Here is a 23202-nt window from a genome sequence, read left to right as displayed (position 1 = left end):
GACTCTATCTACTGCCAAACTGCTATTCAATACTTACACAGTACCACATGTGTGTATGGCACTTGTCAAAACACATAACCAAACAAAGTCCCTGATGTGTGCTGCCTAAAGTATAAAAGGATGGATGTGATACAAAGTACAAGACAGGAAGATAGGAGCAGATGGAATCATAGCAGTGGAGGACTAATGAAAAGAAGGGTACATAAGGACAGATTTGAAGCGGGGGAGAGAGAGGTTGCTTGACACTCAGGAATAAGGAGGCTACTCTAGCCAGTGTAGGATATAAGAGAAGGTCTAGGAGGAAACGAAGACTTATGAGATCACAATCCAAAATGGTACCAACACAGAGACAAAAAACTAGTAAAGGCAGTTTAACAAGGTATCAATATTTTTGAGATCTGAAAACTAGATATTTTTCTTCTCATTTATTGTTTTCCCACATGCTGCTTCCAGTTCTAAAATAAGCCAAGTATAGGATGAAAAATAATCCATGGTCAACACCTAAAAATACTTTCAAGGGGAAAAAATAAGATGGTGTAACCATTGCAAGAACTGGGATCTGAGGCTGATTTAAATATAAAGCAGCCTGTTTTATCAATTTGTTTAAATGTTTTATTTACTATGTTTTAGCAATTATTTCCATGCCCATTCTTTGCATAACTATAGAAACTTCAAATGTTTCTACAAACTATTTCACAAAGAACAATTTTCAGATAAAATTAGAGGCTTGCAAATAAGTGACAAGTGTTTGACTGAATGCCAGTACTTGGTGAATGGAAAACCAGCAGCTCCCTGTTACAAAATGTACCAACAGTTCATGACTAATAATACACATGGAGCCTGGCAATTTATATGCTTCAAATATAAAATTTTCTAAAAATAATATTTTACCAGTGTATTTTTAGCCAGGTAAAAATCTCTTGGGAACAAATCCGAGTCACACTGTGTTTCTGCAGTTCGCCCCAATGAAAGAAACTCAATTTAAAGACCAAATTCTACTCTCACTTACCAGAGTATAAATCCAGAGTACCTCCACTAAAGTCACTGATATAAATGAAAGCAGAGCAAGGCCTTCAGGACATTGACTTCAGTGGGAGTGTCCCTTGATTTACACCACCGTTATAGTCCAGAATTTGGCCCAAAATCTGGAATAGGCAGAAACTGAAATGATGAATGGAAAAAGTCATGTATCATTCAAGGCCCATCAGTCAGACTATTCAAAACTGGATCTTCTTAAGGTCTCTCAAAGTACTGATTTTGTGTTACAGGTTCAGGAAAATTAATAAGAAATTAATTATTGATATCAATTATTGTCTCCTTTGATAGGAAAAGGTGAAAAGGATCTATAGGCAAAGACCATTAAAAATCTATAGTGACAAAAATGAGACATCATCTCACCTCTGAATTAACAATCTTGGAACCAAGATTATGGCATGGACAATGATTCTCAAAGCACTGATCACTGGAAAGCAGATATCAGTAAAAGCAACCCCAGTTTTGCAAAACATCCTCACTCAGGATTCGGTTTTCCAAAGCAAAAAACAGGTGTGGTTTGGATTTGGGTCCCATTTAACTAAATCCTTCCTCGCCCCCTCAACAAAACTGGGGGGAGGTAATAAATGTTTGTACTTTTGTCCCTCTGTACACCGAGATCACCAAAAATGGAGTGGTTGGGGTTTTGCAAACTTCTATTGGAAAGAATGTTTTGGGGCTCACTCCATCTCTTTTAGATGCCTGTTACCTTGGTGTCCAGGGGAAAACAGACAAAGGTCCAGGCCCTATTTATCCAAACCTCCCCCCCCCCCCCCGCCCAATTTGATGACAGTAAGGTTTCAGGTAAATAGTTCCAATTTTCCAGAAAATGCATCTGGAGGTAATAGTCTTTAATATTTGCAGGTGCAGTCTTAGAGGTATCTGACAGTGGAAATGAACAGAAATCCGGCTATCCCTTCTTCTCCTACAGCCTCCTTTTCCCTCCCTGCATCTACAGCAGGGGTGGGCAAACTTTTTGACCCATGGGCCACATCTGGGTATGGAAATTGTATGGTGGGCCATGAATGCTCACGAAATTGGGGGTTGGGGTGCGGGAGGGGGTGATGGCTCTGGCTGGGGGTGTGGGTTGGGACCAAAGGGTTCAGAGGGTGGGAGGGGGATCAGAACTCGGGCAGAAGGTTGGGGCACGGGAGGGGGCGAGAGGTTCAGGCTCTGGGTGGCACTTACCTCAAGCAGCTCCTGGAAGCAGCGGCATGTCCCCCTTCTGGCTTCTACGCAGAGGCGCGGCCAGGTGGCTCTGCGCACTGCCCCGTCCGCAGGCAATGGTTCACGGCCAATGGGAGCTGCGGGGGCAGCACTTGGGGTGGCGGCAGCGTGCAGAGCCCCGTCTGCCCCTACGCATAGGAGCCAGAGGGAAGACATGCTGCTGCTTCTGGGAGCTGCGTGGAACCACAGCACATGGGGAGCGGGGCAAGCCCCCGACCCCGCTCCATGGCGGGAGCATGAGGGCTGGATTAAAATGTCTGAAGGGCCGGATGCGGCCCCTGCGCCATAGTTTGCCCACCCCGATCTACAGTGTCCACCATCGTGATATCTTTTACATTTCATATTGTTAATTTTTTCACAACAGCATTTTGAATCGGTGCAGAGAAAATTACTTTATGACAGTCTCCATCATCTGGGCTGGCATGGTTTTATGTTGCTAAGAATACTCATGGAGGGTGAAGTGCTAGTCAGGCCAATCTTCTGGCACACGCAGAATGCTCGTTCTCTCTCAATTTCACTACCTCTGCACTCTCACTCTGTATATACATATATACATCTCTCTGAGTACTACCAGACTAGATGTGGAATCTCTCTCGGAGTACGAGCAGCTAATAGTGGAATGGAATTAAACCCATAAAGAGTCAGAAAGGTTTGAGGCATATGTGGAGAAATAGCTGACGTTTTTCAGTGCATGTGAGCCTAAATCAGAAAGTCTGGAGTCTAAAAGAATTAAAGAAAACAAAAACCATACATTAAAAGGGAGATGTGCAGGCATGCTAGAAAGGAAATCCCTAAAGCTGTCAGATAAATATCCCACTGCAGCTTGAAAGGAAAACAGAATACTAAGATGTAAAAACTAGGGTGACCAGACAGCAAGTGTGAAAAATCGTGACAGAGGGTGGGGGGGGGGGGGTAATAGGCTTCTATATAAGAAAAAGTCTCAAATATCGGGACTGTCCCTATAAAATCGGGTCACCCTTTTTATAAAAACAGAGGAACAGAGTAAGAAGAAGGAAGAAATTATTCTCCACAATTAACTCATTACTGGTTAGAGCACAGATGGACTGTGGTGTCCAGTTTAAACACTGTTATACAGAAAGAACAACAAGAGGGTTAAAGTGGTGGGCCATAACAATTATTTAAAAAATTAGGGGCAACAAAAGTGGGGCTGTACTCATTGGAGAAATTTTGTTTCATGGGAAAACAGAAGTTTCAAGGGCTGAAGCCTGAAGGGCATAGTCAGAATACAAAGGGAGAATATGATAAGCAAATACCAGAAAGCAAAATAAGAGTCCAGTGGTCAGGGTGCTATACAGAGACTCTAAAGGACTGGATTCAATTATCTGGTCTGCCACAGCCTTCCTGTGTGACCTTGAGCAAGTCATTTGGTCTCTCTTTGCCTCAGTTCCCCATCTATACAATGGGAATAATAGTACTACACTACCTGACAGGAATGTTGTGAGGATAAATACATTAAAGATTGCAAGGTGCTCAGATATTCCAGTAATGGAGGACACAGAAGTACCATACACAGCTAGAAAATGGAAAATAGGAAGAATATTTAGCTTAAAGGAAGGATTTTCAAAAACAGTCAGCATAGGCCTAACTCTTCTCTCAGTACAGTCAAGGGTCAAATTCCCATTGACTTCAATGGGAGCAGAGAGAGGCCAACATTGAGGACTTCTGAAAATCCTACCCTGGATGTTTTTGCACGGAGGGCAGTGAACTTCTGAAAGACTGTATTTATGGTGACCAGGTGCTAATTTACTGGCATTGTGAAGGAGTGCCCCAATTATCCTGTTATCAGAAGGATAGTCATGATGAGTGCCTGCTTGTTCACCATCTAACCTATAATGGACTAGATAGAGAACTAACAGTGAGTGAAAACTGAACTGGACACTGAGAACAAGTGGTGCTTCATGGTCTTTAAAAAATAAATAAATAACCCCCCCCCCCCCCCAAAAGCATGAGTTTTCATTGTAAATCTTTTGTCTTCAGTACAAATGCTTGAGGAACATGACAGCCCCTTATATTCTCTTTAATGATCACTATAAAACAAAGCATGAATACTTTTTTTTTCCCATTTCTATGTGGTAACAATTCCTGAGGAATCTCATTGTAATTTGGCACTCATTAATATGCAGCTATTAAAGTGCTATCAAAACTGTTATCAAACAATTATAGGGCACAGTTTGGCTACGGCATAGCTGAAGACTTCTGTTTGAATTTCCTCATGACAGGTGTTAGTGGGAATCTCTCAAAAAGAAAGTTATAATTATAATGTTGACAGGTACAGGCATTGTCTATGATTCAGGAAAGTACTTAAGCACATGCTTAATTTTAATCATATGAGGAGTCCCACCAAAATCTATGCTCCTCCAAGTTAAGCATGGGCTTAAGTATTTGGCTGGATTGGGGCCACTTATTTCTTGGGTTTTTTTCCTCCACCGATAGTTGCAACTTCCCTAATAAAAGTTTGAAAATATTATTTCTTTCCTACCATTTTTTCTCCATTTTATACATGATAAAAAGTTCCTTACTTTTGCTTCTTACAAATCAAAAGCCATTATAAGTTTGCCTCCTTTATGTCTGTGTTACCAGTATTACTGGTTATAATTCTCAGCATAGCTCTGGCGATATCTGAGGCCCAATTCTACCCCCAGGTACCCCCAGGCAACTTTAGCTGGTGTCAGTGGGACCTGTATGTGCATATCTGAGGTCACAATTGGGACTAGACTCTGCTTAACTTCTCCCCCTCCTACAAGATGGCTCTGCAGTGCCACACTGAAAACAGGCCAACGTTAACCCAAACTAGGTACCATTTAGCTTGCGCTCCCAGGGACTACACAGAGCCGTTACGGAGCAGCACGCCAGTGCACACTATATTTTACACGCCCATAGTCCAGGTGCATGTAGATATGCTCTGTATTTCCACTGTGTCACTACAGAGCCATCCTGTAGAAAGAGCAAATCCTAGAGCTAGGATAGCTGCTGCTCTTGTGCGTGTAGGGGAGTTTAATTTCTCAGCAACATGCTTTTTCATCTTTCCCCCTATCAAGTTTTACAATCAGTGAGAGTGAGATTTGGCACTATAAAGTGTCTTTGATAAAATTAATAAAAACATAATAATAAACAATGTCTGAACTACGAATGTTCTCAGATACTAGCAGATAACCACTCTCTGTGTTCTCCCCACAGAGTTAAGAGCAAGAAGCTAGAGACGATTACACAATAGCAAAAAAAAAAAAAAAAGCACTAATTAAATCCATAATCGTCTTTTATGGTTAAGGCAAGATTTATAATTTTAACATAATAGAGCAGGGTTGCAACTGGTTGTATTCTTGAGGCAATATTATCTTCTTGATGGTTTCATTATTGAATCCCTAAAACACTCTCCTCCCCGGAAGAATTGTAGTCAACAGTGATTTTTGTCTTAAGAAATGAGTACAAATTTAATAATTCTTCAAAATGCAAATGACTTTTTACAAAATAACTAGTGAATCCCATTTAGTAAAGGACAGATCCCTATCTTGTTATCTGTTAGATGGAAGTTTCTGTGGAAACAAAGTTAAATATTTCCAAAACTGCTCTCTAAATATGGGTATAATTTATTGGTAGGTATTTACAAATCAGACAATGTAAGTATTACTTCACAAGGAGGTAGCCACTGTTCACCATACAGGGGAATTAAACACAAAAGAATGAACAGGAGTGCTTGTGGCACCTTAGAGACTAACCAATTTATTTGAGCATAAGCTTTCGTGGGCTACAGCCCACTTCATCGAATGCATAGAATGGAACATATAGTAAGGAGATATATATACACATACAGAGAACATGAAAAGGTGGGAGTTGCTCTACCAACTCTAAGAGGCTAAATAATTAAGATGAGCAATTATCAGCAGGAGAAAAATAACTTTTGTAGTGATAATCAAGATGACCCATTTCAGACAGTTTGACAAGAAGGTGTGAGGATACGTAACACGGGGAAATAGATTCAATCTGTGTAATGGCTGTAGCCCACAAAAGCTTATGCTCAAATAAATTTGTTAGTCTCTAAGGTGCCACAAGTACTCCTGTTCTTTTTGCAGATACAGACTAACACGGCTGCTACTCTGAAAAGAATGAATGGAATGCACAAATCAGTGAAAATACAACAGCAATGACATTATAGTGATTAATCAATTTGAGGTTTCAGTCTAGCACTGGAACTTGAAGCTAAGAGTTTTGGATCTTTCTTTAGCAAGTGCCTCTAAAATGCACTAAAATTGCTTTTATAAAAATTACACAGATTTTAACTACTTCTTGGCCTAACTACTACATTTTAACTACTACATTTCACTTATATGGTACTAATTAAGGCATAAAACATGCCTGGAATATAGGTGTTATCCCCATTTTACAGATTAGGGAGAAAGACAAAGTCAAAATAATCAGAAGTGGCCATTGATTTTCAGTGTTCCCATCTTGATGATGACTTGGGATTGATTTTCAGAATTTTTGTGACCCCCAAACTCCACTTAATGTCAGCGGGAGCAATGACTGCACAGGTCCTCTGAAAATCAAGTTCTAAATATCTAAGGTTACGCACTCAAAAATGGAAGCATCCAATATTATTAACGTCCAAGTGACTTGACACACATGGAAACCAGCCTGGACTAGAACCCAGTTGTTCTGACTCCTAATTTCCTGCTCTAAACAATAAACAGAGCTCCTTCCCCACAATAAATCACAGAGCCAAATGCAGAGAAAGAGGCATAACCATCCTCCAAATAGGAGCTCAGATACTACGATAAAAGCATAAATTCCTAGACAGAGAGAAACTGGTGAGAATTTATGAATCGAAAGCCGCATTAATTTGCACCTGTTTCCTTACTGTAGGAAGGCTGGGCATAGCAGCCATTAATACATGTACCTCACTCCAGACCCCTTGACCACATCCCAATATGCCCTACGCTGGCTCCTCCAGTGCAGCACCTGTAGAGCAACAACTGTGTTTCAAAGGTGCCAGAAGTTGGGTACTCAGTCTCCTCCCAATGCTTCCTCTGCCTGCTGGGAGTTTGTTAAGTGCATATTTACACAGCCAGCCAAAATTCTGCCCAATGAAAATAGCAACAACACAGTAAAAACATTTACAAAACAGGACATGACGAAAGACCCAGCAGACAGGGTCAACCAGCTCACTTTTCTGCCATGTTTGAGACAAGATCTAAGAACGCCGTCATGGCTGCCACTCCCTGGGTTACTGCACACTACAGGATGCCACAAGGTGACAATGAGAAGAGTCTGATTTTTGCAGCCCTTCAGAGCTACCTTCTGGCCGGATTGAAGAGCAGGCTTGGTTAGGAGGAGAGGGAAGCTGTCCATCCCAGACCACAAGAAAGGTGTCATCATGGCAGTCAAGGAGGGTAGCAAATTGTAGGGTGAACAGGATGTCACATGGCACCCAGGCCTAGGGCTTGTGACTGCGGAAACTATCATCAAATTAAAAACAAAGAGTATTTCAGCTAGGCCAGAGGCTCAGCAGCCATCTTCCAAAGTACCATACAGGACCTAAGATGTCAAGTTAGGGGAGCCCAACACTAAAACAGCCATGGACAATGGCTTGGGATTGAGGTGCACTGGCAAAGCCCCTGACCAGAGGTCGCTGACCAAATTTGCTAGAAAAGAGTGCCAGCCTAGAACTCCAGACCTGGGTTCAATTCCCTGTTCTGCCATGTACTACCCCTGTGAGCTTGGGCACATCACTTAGTCTCTCTCTCGGTCTCAGCTCCCCATCTGTAACACTTCCCTACCTCACAGGTATGTTGCGAGGATAACTACATCAAAGATGATGAGGTGCTCAGATACTCTGGTAGTGGGGGCTATATGAGTACCTAAGATAGAAATATTGCTGTGGACATGGCTATTCACTCCTTAGAAGTAGGCTCTGGGAACCTTCTAGAGATATTTAGTCCTGGGTGAACTGTTCTAGAATCAATCTGTGTAGGACTATTAGGCTCAGCATCCTCTCTAGTACTTAGTTCTGCCATGAGTGCAGGGGACTGGACTAGATGACCTCTCGAGGTCCCTTCCGTCCTATGTCTCCTATACCTGGATGCAGCTGCAGGCTTTTTAGGAGGAAAATACCATTGCCATCTGACAGGAGAAACCCTCATAGTGGGGGAGGGGGAAGAGAACAGTAGCTCTGATATAATTGGTCTGGAAAAAACTCATTAGGTGTAGATCAATGTCCCGGGTGGGAACAGCTGTGCATAATGCCCACATGGGCATGGAGGTAATTAGGGTGGGAACAATAAACAGAGCATAAAAGAAATGTGATTACCAGAGTTTTAACCCAGTTAACATAACACCAAAAATACGTAATCATATATGGTCCAGACCAATCCTAAGGGGTGCTAGTCACCTGCTGAGATCTGGACCCAAATAAGTCAATGGGCATTGCTAATAAATTAGGATTTCTCCCACTGATTGTGGCAAGAAATTATCCCAAACTCAATAAGTAACTCCTACATTTTTTTGCCAAATTCTTGCCTTGCTAAAACACACAATCCAGTATCATGATATACAAACGTGATTCACATCTATATATGGGTTAAAATACATCCTCCCAAAACTCCACAATTCTAGTAGTCTCTTTATAACTAAATTACTATTTAAAATGAGACAATACCAATGAATAATAAACATTTATGCAGCAATGAAAACTTAAATACAGAACCAAGGCATGTCTCAGCGAGATAGCAAGCAGTGTATGCAGAGATTTTGCTGACATTTTGGAATTAGAAGGGAAAACTCAAGGATTAGAAGGAATAGCATTTGTTCCTCTCTTAAGAACATGATGTGATGCAAAGGTCAGTCTGTCTGCTGCCACCTCCCTGACACCACTAGCATGTCTCCCTTTTCTGCTTTCAATCCCTCAGGAACTGGTACAGTCACATTAGTCTGGCCTGACTAGCCTGATACGTCACCCTGTCTGCCAGAAAAATGCAGCATATTCTAAAATGCAGAGCAGGAGGCCAAATGCACCAAATCAGCAGTCATGCTATTGCTAAGAGAAGAGGTTATGAGGCCACAGTGTGCAATCCCTAGACAGCACGGATGACCCAGTGTTCTGGGGGAAAGAGGGGAAAGCTAGGATTCATTCAAAAAGACCCCTTTCCAGTGCATCACCCACCTTCTCTCAGGTTCAAATGCCTGCAGAGGAGGTTCATGATATGTAGGGCTATTTTCAAAATACACCACACGCCTACACAGCAACCTCTATATAATGTTAATCAGTTCAGTTTGCTGCTGCTGCAGCAGACCGTCTGCTTTGCTCACACCATAGTACTCTAACATACTATCTGCTTACACTTCTGTCAAGCACATTGGGGCATCAACAGTAGAGAGGCAATCTGATCCATGCCGAAAACGTCAGTTCACTAGCAAAAATAAAACAAGTGGAGGAACGTACATTTCTTCTCTCACAGTGGAAAGCAACATATTTAAAGAACCACACAGATGCACATTCAAGTGAAACCTAAATACCTCATATTAAAAATGAAGTGCTGTCTCTGATGACATGTATTTGCAGTCTAAAGATGGAAAATTCCATTTAGCATGAATTTCCTAGGTAGCCAGTTGCATTCAAGGGTACAATCTAACTGATAATATATTCTCTGTACACATTGCAGTTGAATATAGAACATGTCAACCTGCCCATCATCACACACAATCCCAAATACAACACACACAACTAACCACTTCCCCCATATACAAAATACACCAACCACAACTAGCAGCCCTTCCACCACCAGAGACCAGCACAAGCACAGAACACACCCACACAGTCAACACCCCATAAATACAAATCACATACCCCAAATACACAGCACACCTGACAACCAACACCCCGCCACCACACCAACTAAAAAATCAAGATCACCTCCTGCCACCACCAAAAATAGCAACACCCCCACCAAACACCACCTCCCTACACACACCCCTCCCAAAACACCACACTTTTCTAACCTGTGTGTCAAATCCATTTTCTAGAGAGTTACTCTTCCTGGGGGGGAACCCATCCCCCGCATTCTCATGTCCATGAGGTGATTTGAGGGGGATCTGGCTGGAATACGATGGCTTGGTCACCTCCACCTTGTTCCCAAACTTCAGGTAACAGGGTTGCGGGATGGTCCTGGCCGTCGGGACATGCAGGATGGGAGCAGCGCTGTGTACGGGTTTAGGTAGTCCCGATTTCATTTTGGAGGCCACCAGGATGGCTGGCATTTTCTCTTTCTGCTTTCCTAACACGTTTCTGTCAGCAGCAGCAACAGTAGTAGCAGCAGCAGCCAGGGAGAGTGAAAAGGCAGGTTTGGGAAGCTGCTATGGTAAAACAGCACTGCTTAGGAATCTCCAAAAACTGCTTAGAAAATAACAGAATGAATGAAACAGACACTTAAGCCTAAATTATCTCAGTGTCTTGTGAGCCTTCCACCTGTTTCCTCTAATTTTATTTTAATTCTCAACCACTGTCCTCCTTCCACTCCTCTTCTGTTGCTACTGCTATTTAACTTGTTCTTCCCTTTTGATTGCTGACTCCTATAATTTTCTTTCTTGGAAATGGGAGACTTTTACTTCATTATCTTGTCACTGCATCTCCAAAGTGAGGCAGCCTTTTGGAATAAAAAAAGAACCTGCTGCAGCATATGCAGTGTGTGTGATAGAGAGAGAGAGAGAGCGGCGAGCAAGCAGGATTTCCAGCTTAAGATGTCTTTCTTCAGTCTTAGCCAAGAAGCAGATGTAGCTCAGTGTGTTAATGACTGATGCCCTTGGATACAAGCCTTAGAGAATCAAGCTTCTTAGTCTTAATATCTGTGAACAGGACAATGATGCTAGAGCAGAAGGAGAAACGCCCATTGATGACATTTAAATTAAAAAAAATGCCAGTGGCAACAAAATTTCCTAGCTCTTCCAGTGATGATCGTGAAACACGGAGTGAAAATTCAGCTGTCAAATAGGAGGGACAGCAGCCACCACCTCATTTTAAACATCGGCACTGACACAGGCTTCAGCACTACTGCTAATATATTGTTAGAGGCAGCCTGCTGTGCCTACACCAAAGAAGGCTACAGAGATTAGCTGGAGTAGGGGAAGGTTGCAATCTGACAGTACAGTGAAACAGTGCAGCCCTCTGATTGGTCCTCCCAACTCAAATCAGAAACAAAATATCGCTGCAAAAGAGGCGTGGCTTCAACTCCTGTGACTGGCAGGGAACTGTGTGACTGTGCTCAAGTACAAAGCAGGATCTGTAACAGCTCTGCAGCAGCACTCGCAGCTGAGCTGGGCTAATGTTAAAGATGCACTAGAGTTTCCTACCCATATTTTTTTTTAAAAGCATTTTCAAATAAAAACACATGGGACTGAATCATCGGTCAATTTTTACTCACTCCTCATTCAGGAAAACTCCCCCTGAAAAGTGTAAAGGAGTTTCTCTGAATAAGGGCTTACTAATTTAACCTGTTAGCAGTACTTTGCACATGTATAGCACCTTGCATTTAAGGATCTCCAAGTGTAATGCTCTACCCTGATACATACAGGACATGAGCTATTACAGCCCCAAACTGGGGAGCCTGGGCTCTCTAGCTCAAGTTTATCTTTAAACTTTAAACTCATGCTTTATCTTTGGAGGTCTCCAGATCAATTCCTAGCAAGTTAGGCCAAGATGATGGCCATCGGGCCAACAGTTGACAAAGGTTGTAAGGGATAATTAGTCCCATTTTACAGCAAGATACTGGAAGAGCTAAGCAACTTGCTCCAGGTCACATATGGGTAACTGGCATCATTAAAAATAAAACCCACCTCCTGTTCTAACCACTATCCACAACACTTCCCACCTAACATTTGTATGTAAAACAATCCCTACAGACTGCCTCTTTGAACAGATAGCCTAAGCTCAGATCATATTAAACTGTGGAGTATTTTTGCAAGAGGTTTCATATCTAGTACCCGGTAGGTTATTTATAGACAAATACAAAGCCTGGACATGCTATAGTTGCAAACTCCTGTCTCTCCTGCTTAGCACTTGCTACTGACTCCATAATTTAAGTGTTATGTGATGCTTCTGTAATTTTGCACAAAGTCAACATGTTAAATATTTATTTTGATTTTGACACCCCGACCCTCAAATACACTGGCTCTGTGGGATGCTTTGCATTAACTCTAAGTGGGTAATTTTTTATCAGTAAATGTATTTTCCCTCTAGTCTCTTTATCCACTAATCTCAGATTACAAACTGCTCATCTTTATTCTTCCATCTCACTGAGATAGGCCTTCCTATGTTTTCTCTCCTGCCACAGCATGAAGCACAGCTTCTAGCTAGAAATTACTGTGAAGAAAAATGTAAGCATAAAACTTGACAACCAATGTCAGATTTACCACACTAAAGGAATGGCAGTTGTGGGAACTAAAACTTATTTAATGCTACTAATTTTAGTTTTGTTGCAATATTCATAAGCTATTGAAGAAGCAGAAAAGGTAACGTATCTTTATTTTTCGTCTTTTGCTTATGAGTTTGATTAGGTTCAGCGCATATTCCCCCAATTTCATAGGATTCTGCCAATTTTGGGGGATCTGTCTGCATCCTGAAAAGCTAACTACCTACCTTGCAGATACAAAGAAATATACAAAATTAATCTGAGTAAAGAAAAATAAATACTTTCAGTGCTACTTTTTTAATGGCTATTGAATGTCATGTTTGTCGAAGATGGTAGATTGAATTCCCTAGTGAAGGAATCTTATATTTATTCCCTAGAATGGCCATGCTCATGGACAACAACAGGTCAAGTTTCCACAGAATATGCTCTATTGTCTCTATCTTTACCTACTGGAATAACTCTAGAATCCAATCCAGGCCTTCTGCTGAATGCCAGTTGTTTTGGTGGTTTAATGATGTGGACACCTATCCACCAGGATCTAACCTGAATTCCACGTAGGCAACTTAACAGACAACAAATGGAAATAATTTACAGTCTCTGCTTCTGTTATGGGTCACATACGGACTAGGGACCTAAAAGTAGAAACTTCTATTATTAATCCCTTGCAATCTAGGCACCCTTTGTGTGTGTGTCTGTTGTGACTATTTTACCAGATCCAAATGATGCAACCCAATGTCACTGTGTCTTGCCAGCAGGACACTGTATCTCAATGTCATCATGTCACAAAATGATGTCATAACATTTTAACACGTCACATTACAGGCTACATTTGCAAAGGTGGAGAATCTGAAGTTTTATCCCTCTGCCTTGAACCATCTTTGGAGATTATTAGTTATTTTCAGTTGCTCCTTAAGGCTTGGATTTTCAAATGTGCCTATTTACAACAGAAAGTCAATGGGAGTTGGGCATCTAACTCACTTAGCCTCCTTAGAAAAACAATTTAGGCTGGGATTTTCAATCACCCAATTTCAATACCTTGGTTAATTTCCAATACTAAAGAAAGAATAAACTATGATTAAAAGGCGATATTTCAGTCAAAATCATCCAAATCAAAAACCATGAACCTTATCTTCCCTGGAGATTGCCACATGTGTTAGACTGGCCCCTACCCATGCACACAAAGGGAAAAGGTGAAAGTGCAAGAAACCTTTTAACTCAATTCTCTTGTGCAGGGCCCATTCCAGCGTCCGTTCCATGTTTGTCTAGGCCCTCCTTCCCCTGCACAACACCCTTCTTAGTCCCCTCTTTCATTCCTACAGTTGTGATCATGGTCATCACCTGTTTGTGAAGATCCTTTGGGTGAATCTCCTACATGAACCGAAAAACTAGGCAGTACATCAAAGGGCAGCTTCTCAAGGAGGGGAGTTAGGGAATGGAATGTCTGCCGTTAACAGAGAATCATGGATGCCCCTTGGCTGCTGTGTGGTGTACTGAAGCAGTCTTCTAGGCAGCACTAGCCAAGAAGGGGAGATCAGGGCTTCTGGGAGCCCAAGAAGGTCTGCCACAAACTTAAATACCTTCCCTTCATAGCAAGAAGCCCCAGAGAGGGTGACAGGTAGAATTAACACTTTCCTGTGCTAGCTTCAGAGAATCTGTTCCTAAACACATGTAGTGTTTGTTTAATCTCTCTCACCCCATTGAGGTATGTACTGAATTTGGAGAATCACCTAGACTCTGAGGTCACAGGTCTTTAACTTGGAATTGCCAGACTTTCTAACTTTTGTGGTTTTGGACAAACCTACAGTATACTCATAAGGGTTTCCCTTCTTATTGCCCCTCTATTTGGAATTTGGAAAGAGCATGGTTTGGTGTCCAAAATCTCTGTGGGAACTATATCAGTTCCTGTACTTTGTGTATGCCTCCTGAGTGCTTCCTTTTATAGAATATGAGACGATTACATTCCTTTTAAAAAACAACAAGCATAGCAATTCTCCTGTAGTTTAAGCTTTAATAATTAACTTCACCTCCAGTGGCAACAATGGTGCTAGGATGACCTTAAAATAAGTTACAGTAATTCATGTTATGACCAAGCTGCCTCTTCTGTGCAGGAGTGTTTTCTGTAGTAAGGAAAAATGGGTTATAATGGTTAAAACCTAACTCCCATATCATGAGGGGTCACACTGTGCAGATCCTCCACCACCTGAGGGCATGAGGACTATGTTTTACTATATGACTCATGACAGTAACAAAAATAATCTGTGGGGGGGACTCTGTATGAGGCCATAAATTAGACTGAAGATGGGCTATGGGTCAAACAATGCTGCTTTTCCAGTATAAATGTATGCTTCCTGTGTCAAAACTAATTGTCCTGACTTTGGATTTTATTCATGCATTTCTAATGTTATGAAAAATGCTCTTAATTAAAGCTAGTTGAGAAATTAGGGGGGTGATTTTCAGGAGAAATTCAAATATTGAAAATATTTGGCTGAAAAATGAAATATTTTAATTTGGAAATGTCACAATGCTTGATGGGAGTTGTCATTTGGGTGCCTCATGCTCTCATTCTTCTCTAGAGACTGAGTTCTCTGATTGGACTACATCTCCCATGATGCATGATGGTCTTCTCTCTTGCAGAGGGGAGCTGTCTTTGGCTATGGTATCTCCACAGAGGACAATGAGAACACAAGGCATCTGAGCTACAAATCCCATGAGGCACCGCAGCTGCATTTCCAGATCAAAATAGTGTAGCTTTTGGCTGAAGTATTTTGCTTTTCAGGCATCTGATTATTTGACATAAATAAATACATTTTCTGTGGGGGGGAAAAAAAGACATTTTTAGTGAAAAATTTCACTTATCTGAAAACCCAATCTTCCAGTGAAAAATATTTTGACTAGCCCTACTCTTAACATATAATATGTTTACAAAAACAAATCAGTGAACAGAAAAAAAAATCAAGTTTCCTACAGTGGATCCAACTGGACCCTAAGAAACCGAAAGAGATGTTATTTCTGTCAGACCTATGTAAAATTAATGTTTTGGGGCTCCCTCTGCTGCTGGTGCAGCATAGATTAACCAAGAAGCACCGTCCTCAGACTTGAGTGGAAAGCAAATGCTGATGCTGGTGCACCAGGATGTTTCAGGCATAACAAGAAGCTTTATGATATGCAATTGTTAAACACAAACAGCTGTGTTGATTTCAGCTCCATCCAAAACACAAGGGTGGGGGGCGTGGGGGGAATGACAATCAAAATCTGACATACATAAATGGACACAATGTGCAGGGATTTTATGTTCCTTTTTCATTCTCCTTATAGGACATTTTACAAACAGTGAGTCTGAATCTTCTCTCACTAGTGAAAATCTTCAATGAAGGCGACAGAGTTGCACCAGTGTAAGTGAAAGGGGAATCAGAAAAAGTAAAAATAATAATAATAATAATAATAATAATGCCTTGGCTAAGTGTGCTGATAATTCAGCAATGATGATTGAGCTTAACTCATTCACCAGGTTAAAGATACCATCATCAATATTTTCTTTTTCCTTGAGTCATTTATGGAACTCTCTCAAATCTCAGCCTAAGCACTTCAGTCTGTGTAAAACTACCTAAAATGTCATCATCTGCCACCAAAATTGTTCCCGCAAAAGCTCTCTTTTCAAAATTTACAGTTGCCAGAAGACTAGTTTTCCTATGGACTGTAGGCAAAGTCATCCCTGGCATAATTCCATTAACTTCAGTGGAATTCTGCCAAGGCCTATTTTTGGCATGCAGGCATTTTTAATAGTTAAATCAATGTTTTGTCATATTATTTAAAAACCAAGGGCCTAATACCGCAAGTCATACTCATGAAAGAAGTCCCTTTGAAGTCCAGACTCATGTGAATAAGTATTGCTTCTATGAATAAGGGTTGCGGATCAAGCCCCAATTTTTTGCTATGATACTGAGGGAGGGAGCATGGCCCAGTGGTTAGAAAACAGGCATGTACATGAATTATCTGATCTGGCATCCCTATGTCTTGCACCAGGGAAATCAATCTTTGCATGGGAGTTCTCTGTATAGTGCTCAGGGGAAATTAGATGACCGTGGATCTATTTCCCAGCTCTGCCATTGAAGCTGCCTACACTACAGAATTTTGATCCTACCATCACCTTTGCAAACCCTTGGAATATTTTTGACACATACCAGGCTGATTCTCCACCGCCTTGCACTTTGTGCAGTCATTCACACCTGTGCAAAATGACTGCTACGTGGGTATGAACAAATAAATCATAATGGTGGCATTTTACATCATCTTTGCACAAGTGTAAATCGCTACACAAGGTGCAAAGCAGGCCTATCATGTCTGCACACAAAACTTCTTGCAATAGCAAAAGAAGCACTGTAAAGGTATTGGCACCACCATTGCTCCAACCATTGGATCCTATATCAGGCCATTCTGCACCTGGTAGTGCCAGTGAGGACAGTAACAGCAGGTATTGCAGTTGCATCCAAGCAACTGGTCCACCCAACACCATTCAACAATACCCTGAAATTTCCCTAAGCGATTTTTCTGGTCATTTTTGATCTCTCTAGTCAGTGGAAATCCTGGAAATACTTTACTTGTACATGATGAGCAGCACAAATATTAGCTACCATGCCAAGCACCTTTTGACCAACAGCCACTTCTGTGATTTCACTGTCTTCCAGTCATTTTTGGACCCGTGATCATGTCTTCTCAGAAGATATCCCGCAATCATGTTCCTAACAGGCTCCAGACAGACACCCAGGCACTCAACCAGACTCCGTGTTTGACCTTAAGGAAGTCAATTTCCCCATATGTAAAATAAGGTAACAGCACTTACCTCACAGGGGAGCTGTGAAGCTTTGTCCATTATTGCTTATACAGTGCTTTGCGATCTGCAACGTCACAGGGATGTGAATCATTATTATAGCGACTCCATATTCTAACAGTATCCGGAATGACTATTTCAATACACCACTTTAGAATGATCCTTGCAAATCTCATCTTCCCAAAAGATACACATCTGGGTATTCTTGTCCTATGCACAGATGTGCCCTTCTTTCCCCTCCATTCACAGCACTAGTTTAAATGTTATTTTATGTCTGACATGACATTGCCTCTAGCCTCTTCTGCTTGGGAAAGCTAAGAAAACATTGGTGACTAGGCTCACACTAACACACACATCACAGAAAGAAAGTGACAATGAGCCAAATATCAAACTACCTTTAACCCTAAGAACCCTCAGGATCAAGTCAAATCTGAGAGACAGGAGCTGAAAAACTTGGATGCTCTCTCTTATCCTCCCTGTACTCCCTTTGCTGTTCTTCTTACCTCCACAGATCTCCCTGGGAAATGTTGGAAGAGAACCCCATCCTCACGGGTTGATAGTCTTGTTTCCCTGACAGTTTCTCTCAAACCTTGCCTTCCTCTGCTTATGTGCACCAAATCCAGTTGCTTCGTAGCCTGAGAGAGCAGTCAGGGCCTAGTGCTGGGAACATCTGGAAGACAGGCTAGGAAAAGGAGATCAACCTGGCAGAGAGAGGCAGCACTCATTTATACCAACCTAGCCCTAGAGCCAGAAACCCTCCCACATTAGCAACCCTAGAAGTATCAAATAAATCCCATCAAAATGGCCAGTCCTTAAAGTATAAGGACGCAGATATACCCTGTTTCCTAAAGATCAAAGCATCACTGACACCACACAAGGAAAAAAATGAAGAGAAAAATTCTCAGCTGGCATAAATCAGCATAGCTCCACTGATGCCAATTTGATAAATTATAACATTTTTAGGGCCAGATTCTCAAAATCCCATTAAACTCTCAAGCACTGATTCTCTATTTCCTTTCCCAGAACTGCTGATTATCAAGGAATTTTTGTTAAATAGAAGCTCTCTTGTCCATTCAGACAGTTCCTGCCCAATTCATTCAATGATGCACAGCCCAGTGCTTGAGCCATCACAAATGCTTCCTGTTATACTTGCCAACTGGCGGCCAGATACTCGAGCACAATTAGCAGAGTCCCCCACATCCTGGACTTGCCAAGTGTACATCCTTCATGTTCCATAGCCAAGACTCAAACCCTGGACCTTCTTGATCAGTAGGTAACAGCTCTTCCGTAGGAGCCCCAAAAAAGGAAAGTCTCCCCTAGCACAGCCACTGGGAGTTATGCTCAGCTGGAAGTTGCTTGCTGCACATCATACCGTTCCATGGTGATGAACTGTGATTTTACAAACATTGGATCGGTGAATGCTGAATGAAGCAGGAAAGTGGAGCAGGCTATTTAGAGAGAAATGTGTAGAAAGACTCTCTCAAATACCTGGATAATCAACAATGATGGAAAAGGAAACAGAGAGCTTTATAGGGTTTATGCAAAAGATATTGTTAGGACATTTGCCTGAGTGTCTCCAGAGCTCCTTTAAATAACACTGGATGATGCTGTAACTTTTACAGAAAATGAAAATGCAACTTCAAAAGACACTGGCCATGTAATTCCTGGACCCATTGAAGTAAATGAGAATTTTGCCATTGATTTCAATGGGGCCAGGATTTCACTTAGAAACTTCAGTGGATTTACTCTGAATTTACATGCAGGACATGAGCCTCTAGCTCACTGTCTCGGATGAATGTGATGGCATAGCCGGCCTGTAAAACAATTTTTGCCGCCCTCTCTCCAAATGTAACCAACCCCTATCCATCATAATTATACTACCACGACGAGTAGGGATTTCGGAGAGGGATGCACCCTAATGTATCTGACTCATTTTACCTGAAAATGCTTTGCTTGTACCTGTCAACGTTTGTAATCAATTTACATTGGTTGAAGTTTTCAAGATCTCCTTGCAAAGAAAAGGGTTAGAAATTGTTTTTCAATGAAAGCTGGGTTGCATTCTTTTCTTTTTCTTTTTTCCAGTTCCACTTCCCCCAAATCAGGATGTTCACAGCTGTGGGCACTGCAGGGGCCAATGGCCAGTTGCTTTCTGGATCTGAAGAATTGCTTTTTGTGCTCACTTATCTTTTACCTTTCCTGTTTCCCACTTGTGAATTGACAACTGATACCTCCACCCCCGCCCATTAAATAATGAAATTAAAAATGTGAAAACTAAGCACTCACAACCAAAGGCAATGTTATTGAGTAGTGTCTGTACAAATATTTTGCTGCATCTCAAACCAAAGGATGATATGATGATGGTTGACTGGTTTCCTCAACAGCTGTTTTTTAAACATTTAATCACAGTTTTGACTGAGGGTGGCATATTATTCTACTCTGAGCCTTTTTGTCAATCTACATTTTGCCCATGATGCTGTGCTGAATTCATGGTGCTCAACATTTGGCTGCACAGACCTAGTGGATTACATTTGTTCTTAAGCATCCCATCACATGACTTTTAACAATGGCAAAATGCCAACCGTAGCATTTAGAATCATAAAACCCACTCCTGTGATATATCTGAAATGGAATATCCACAAGAGCTATCAATGCCAAAACATCCCACAAGTTTTGTATATTGTAATTTCCCCAAAGCAGATCTGACTAAAACATAATGCGTGTAAACAAACAGTGAAATGAGACACACAGCACTGAAAGGTCCAATTTTCTGTATTTACATTTCCTCCTGCAGTATTTGTAGGTGCACATTAGTTGTAGAAGACATACTTACACTTGCACTGGACACCAACTCCTCTTATCCAGAAAAGAGGGATCCTAATTTGATTGGGGGGGGTGGGGGGTGGGGGGGGGGGGGAAGAGTCCTGCATCCTAGTGGCAAAAGTCCCAGCATTTTTTAGATTGATTTGGAGTTAGAAAAAGTTTTTTTCAGTCCATTGAGCATCTAAATTAAGCTGCCTTCATGCTGGTCCACAATGAAAAGTACAGACCATGCATTACTGACTGGAACAGAATACTAAATCAATCATTCTGAAATAAATGTGAAACGTACGCAAGACGGCTTGTTAGAGGTCAAGACTAATTGTAGACTCTGCTCCACTCATGTCCAGGTTAGTACGCTGTGTTGGAATACACCCATGTCCACACCCTACACACAATTGTAATAAACTTTGTACAAGGTATGCCTTGTGAGCTATCATTTGAAAACTCATAACTTGCTGGTCAGTAATATGGTAAAATGCATATAGCAACATTATAGGTAAAGTTATGAACATAAACTAAAATCATGACTGAAGTACGTTTTCCAGATAAGTCTGGAAGTGGTTAAACCAGTTTCTCAAAGACAAAGGGCAAGCTGATGCTCCAGCCAGTTGTTAACCAAGCTAATGGGCCATTACCTATCAAGTGGCCAGTCTCTGGCAATGAAAGGGGGTACGGACCTGCATCTTAGCAAAGCAGCAGCATGGCATTTCCTTCTTCCAGCAGACTGCATGTCTCCTGGTTCTCAGCTGGAAATGCTTTTCAAAGAGTGGCTAAAAACTATAGAAAGGAAAGGCAAACACCCCAAGACACCTCCTCTTTCTCCCTGCCCATCTCATTCTCGGCACCTGAAAAGACAAAGGGGACTCTGGGGGTGGAGTCCTGTCCTGAAGAGTTTGGTCAGTAATGCTGCTGGAAGCATGTGGTGAGAAACTTTGCTTGAATCTAATACAGTTTGGTAAGTTAGGCACTAGAAGACATTTGATCTTTATTTTTCTTGTAACCATTTTTGACTTATGCCTTATTGCTTGTACTCACTTAAAAACTGTCTCTTTGTAGTTTAATACATTTGTTTCATTGTTTTATCTGATCCAGTGTATTTAAGTTAAAGTGTCTGGGTAGTTCTAAGATAATAAGCTGTTGTTGTGTATATCCTTAAAGGACTAATAGACGACTATCCAGGAGAAGGCTGGGCAGTACAGGACATACATTTCTGGGGGGAAATCCAGGAATGGGAGTATATTTGGGTCACCCTGCTGTATAATCAAGGCTAGCAAGCTGCAGTTACACAAACAGATCTGGAAAGGACCTGTGTGTTGGAGGATGTTTCTGAGCAGTCCAGGCAAGCTACAGGAGCAAGACATTGCAAGGCACCCCAGGTTACAGGACACAGGTGACACAGCCCACCCCCCACTAGTCTGGATTGTACCCCGATAAGTCACCTAAAAAGGGACGTACTATTGATGCTACAAGAGCTGAAATTCAAAATTTCTTTTATCTGCTAAGAATTACTTTGAAGTAGATTCCTCCCCTCTCAAAAACAGATGGGTATTTAACTCAGTCTGAAATCTAATTGGCAAAACACAAAACCTACTGTTAACAATGTTCCACAATGATGTTTCTATCTAGCAAATCATACCAAATTCATCACTGAAGTATCTTTGCTATCTGATTGGATCACTAATACTGCTTTGAATCCCTTGCTTCCAGAGGCGCTTGATCCGTACCAGAACCATCCATATATCTCTTTTTTAGCAACAGAAAAGGGTTACGTAGTTGGAATCCACTGAAAAAGCAGTTAGTGAGAAACATATTAATAGCCAGATGGAAGGGTGCAAGAGACGCTCTGTGAGAATGCACCAGTGTCATGGATCTAAAATATGCTATTCCAGTGGCATCAATAAATTAGGGTGTGAAATATATATAGGACATTTAAAAAATAATCTTTAAAGATATGTTATCTTGCATCAGTAATAGCACTCCTATAGGATTTGGACCAGAGGCTAAATTCTCCTCTTAGTATGTGACTTGGGTAATATTAATGGAAATTTCCCTCACTGTAACTAAAACAAGAGTCAGTCCTAGTAATTTTTTTGAGCTAACTGCAATTACAGCTGTACCTTACATGGCCACACATAGAGAAGCAAGGCCAGGATAAGAGAAGAATGGAAGACGTGTTGTGATGGGCGCAATCTATATGAGGGCTGAAGGACCAATCGATGAAGGTGGTGAACTGCAATTACAAAATGTTTATGTGAACAGGCATGATCTAGTGGTCTGAGCACAGGACAGGGAGACAAACTCCTGACTTCGAATCCTAGCTCTGCAATGGACTCCAGCAATTACCTCGCTCAAGTTACTTAACCTTTCTCTGCCTGAGTTTCCCCATCTGTAGAGCTGGTATACATGGCACACTAACCTATCTCATGGGCTTGTTGTAAGGATTAATGTTTGTACAGCAATTTAAAGATGAAGTATTAAGTAGTAGTAGTATTAAAACTGAAATAATATTTACTGGGGAGTAGCAGAGTTTTCTACCTTACATGCAACATTCCCCACAGACTGGCCTGCCAACCATTTGCCTTAGGATTCCCAACCAGAATAGAACCATTGTACATTGGGGTGTCATCATGCATAAATCCTTCCAAATATTTAGGCTTTGGGTCTGCAGTAAAATCTAATGCCCAGCTCAATCCAATTCAGTTGTGTTTGCTTAAAAAAAATAAAGTTGGGAATTAAGTGCTAAACATTCTGCATTTCTGTTTGGTGCTTTCTTTTCATCTTCAGACAGCTGCATCCACTTCCAAATTTTCCCTCCTAATTCCAATACTGTGTTATGAAAAAACCCACCTCTTTTGGACAGCATCCTTGCTGGTACAA

The 23202-nt window shown here is 41.4% G+C and overlaps 1 protein-coding gene across 3 annotated transcripts in view; it reads right to left on the bottom strand.

Annotated features, from left to right (window-relative positions):
* The window catches only part of NAV2 (neuron navigator 2), a 354629-nt gene extending 344099 nt beyond the window's left edge, over positions 1 to 10530 (bottom strand). For all 3 annotated transcript variants that reach the window (XM_065404227.1, XM_065404228.1, XM_065404229.1), the window contains exon 1: positions 10273 to 10530. In XM_065404227.1, the coding sequence (XP_065260299.1) occupies positions 10273 to 10530 (258 nt within the window). The remainder of the gene's footprint in view (positions 1 to 10272) is intronic.
* Between the last annotated feature and the right edge of the window lie 12672 nt (positions 10531 to 23202).

This window comes from Emys orbicularis, chromosome 4, assembly GCF_028017835.1.
Source record: "Emys orbicularis isolate rEmyOrb1 chromosome 4, rEmyOrb1.hap1, whole genome shotgun sequence".
NCBI classification, from domain to species: Eukaryota; Metazoa; Chordata; order Testudines; family Emydidae; genus Emys; species Emys orbicularis.
Note: the sequence above shows the minus strand (reverse complement) of the source record. Positions and strands in the feature narration are given on the sequence as shown.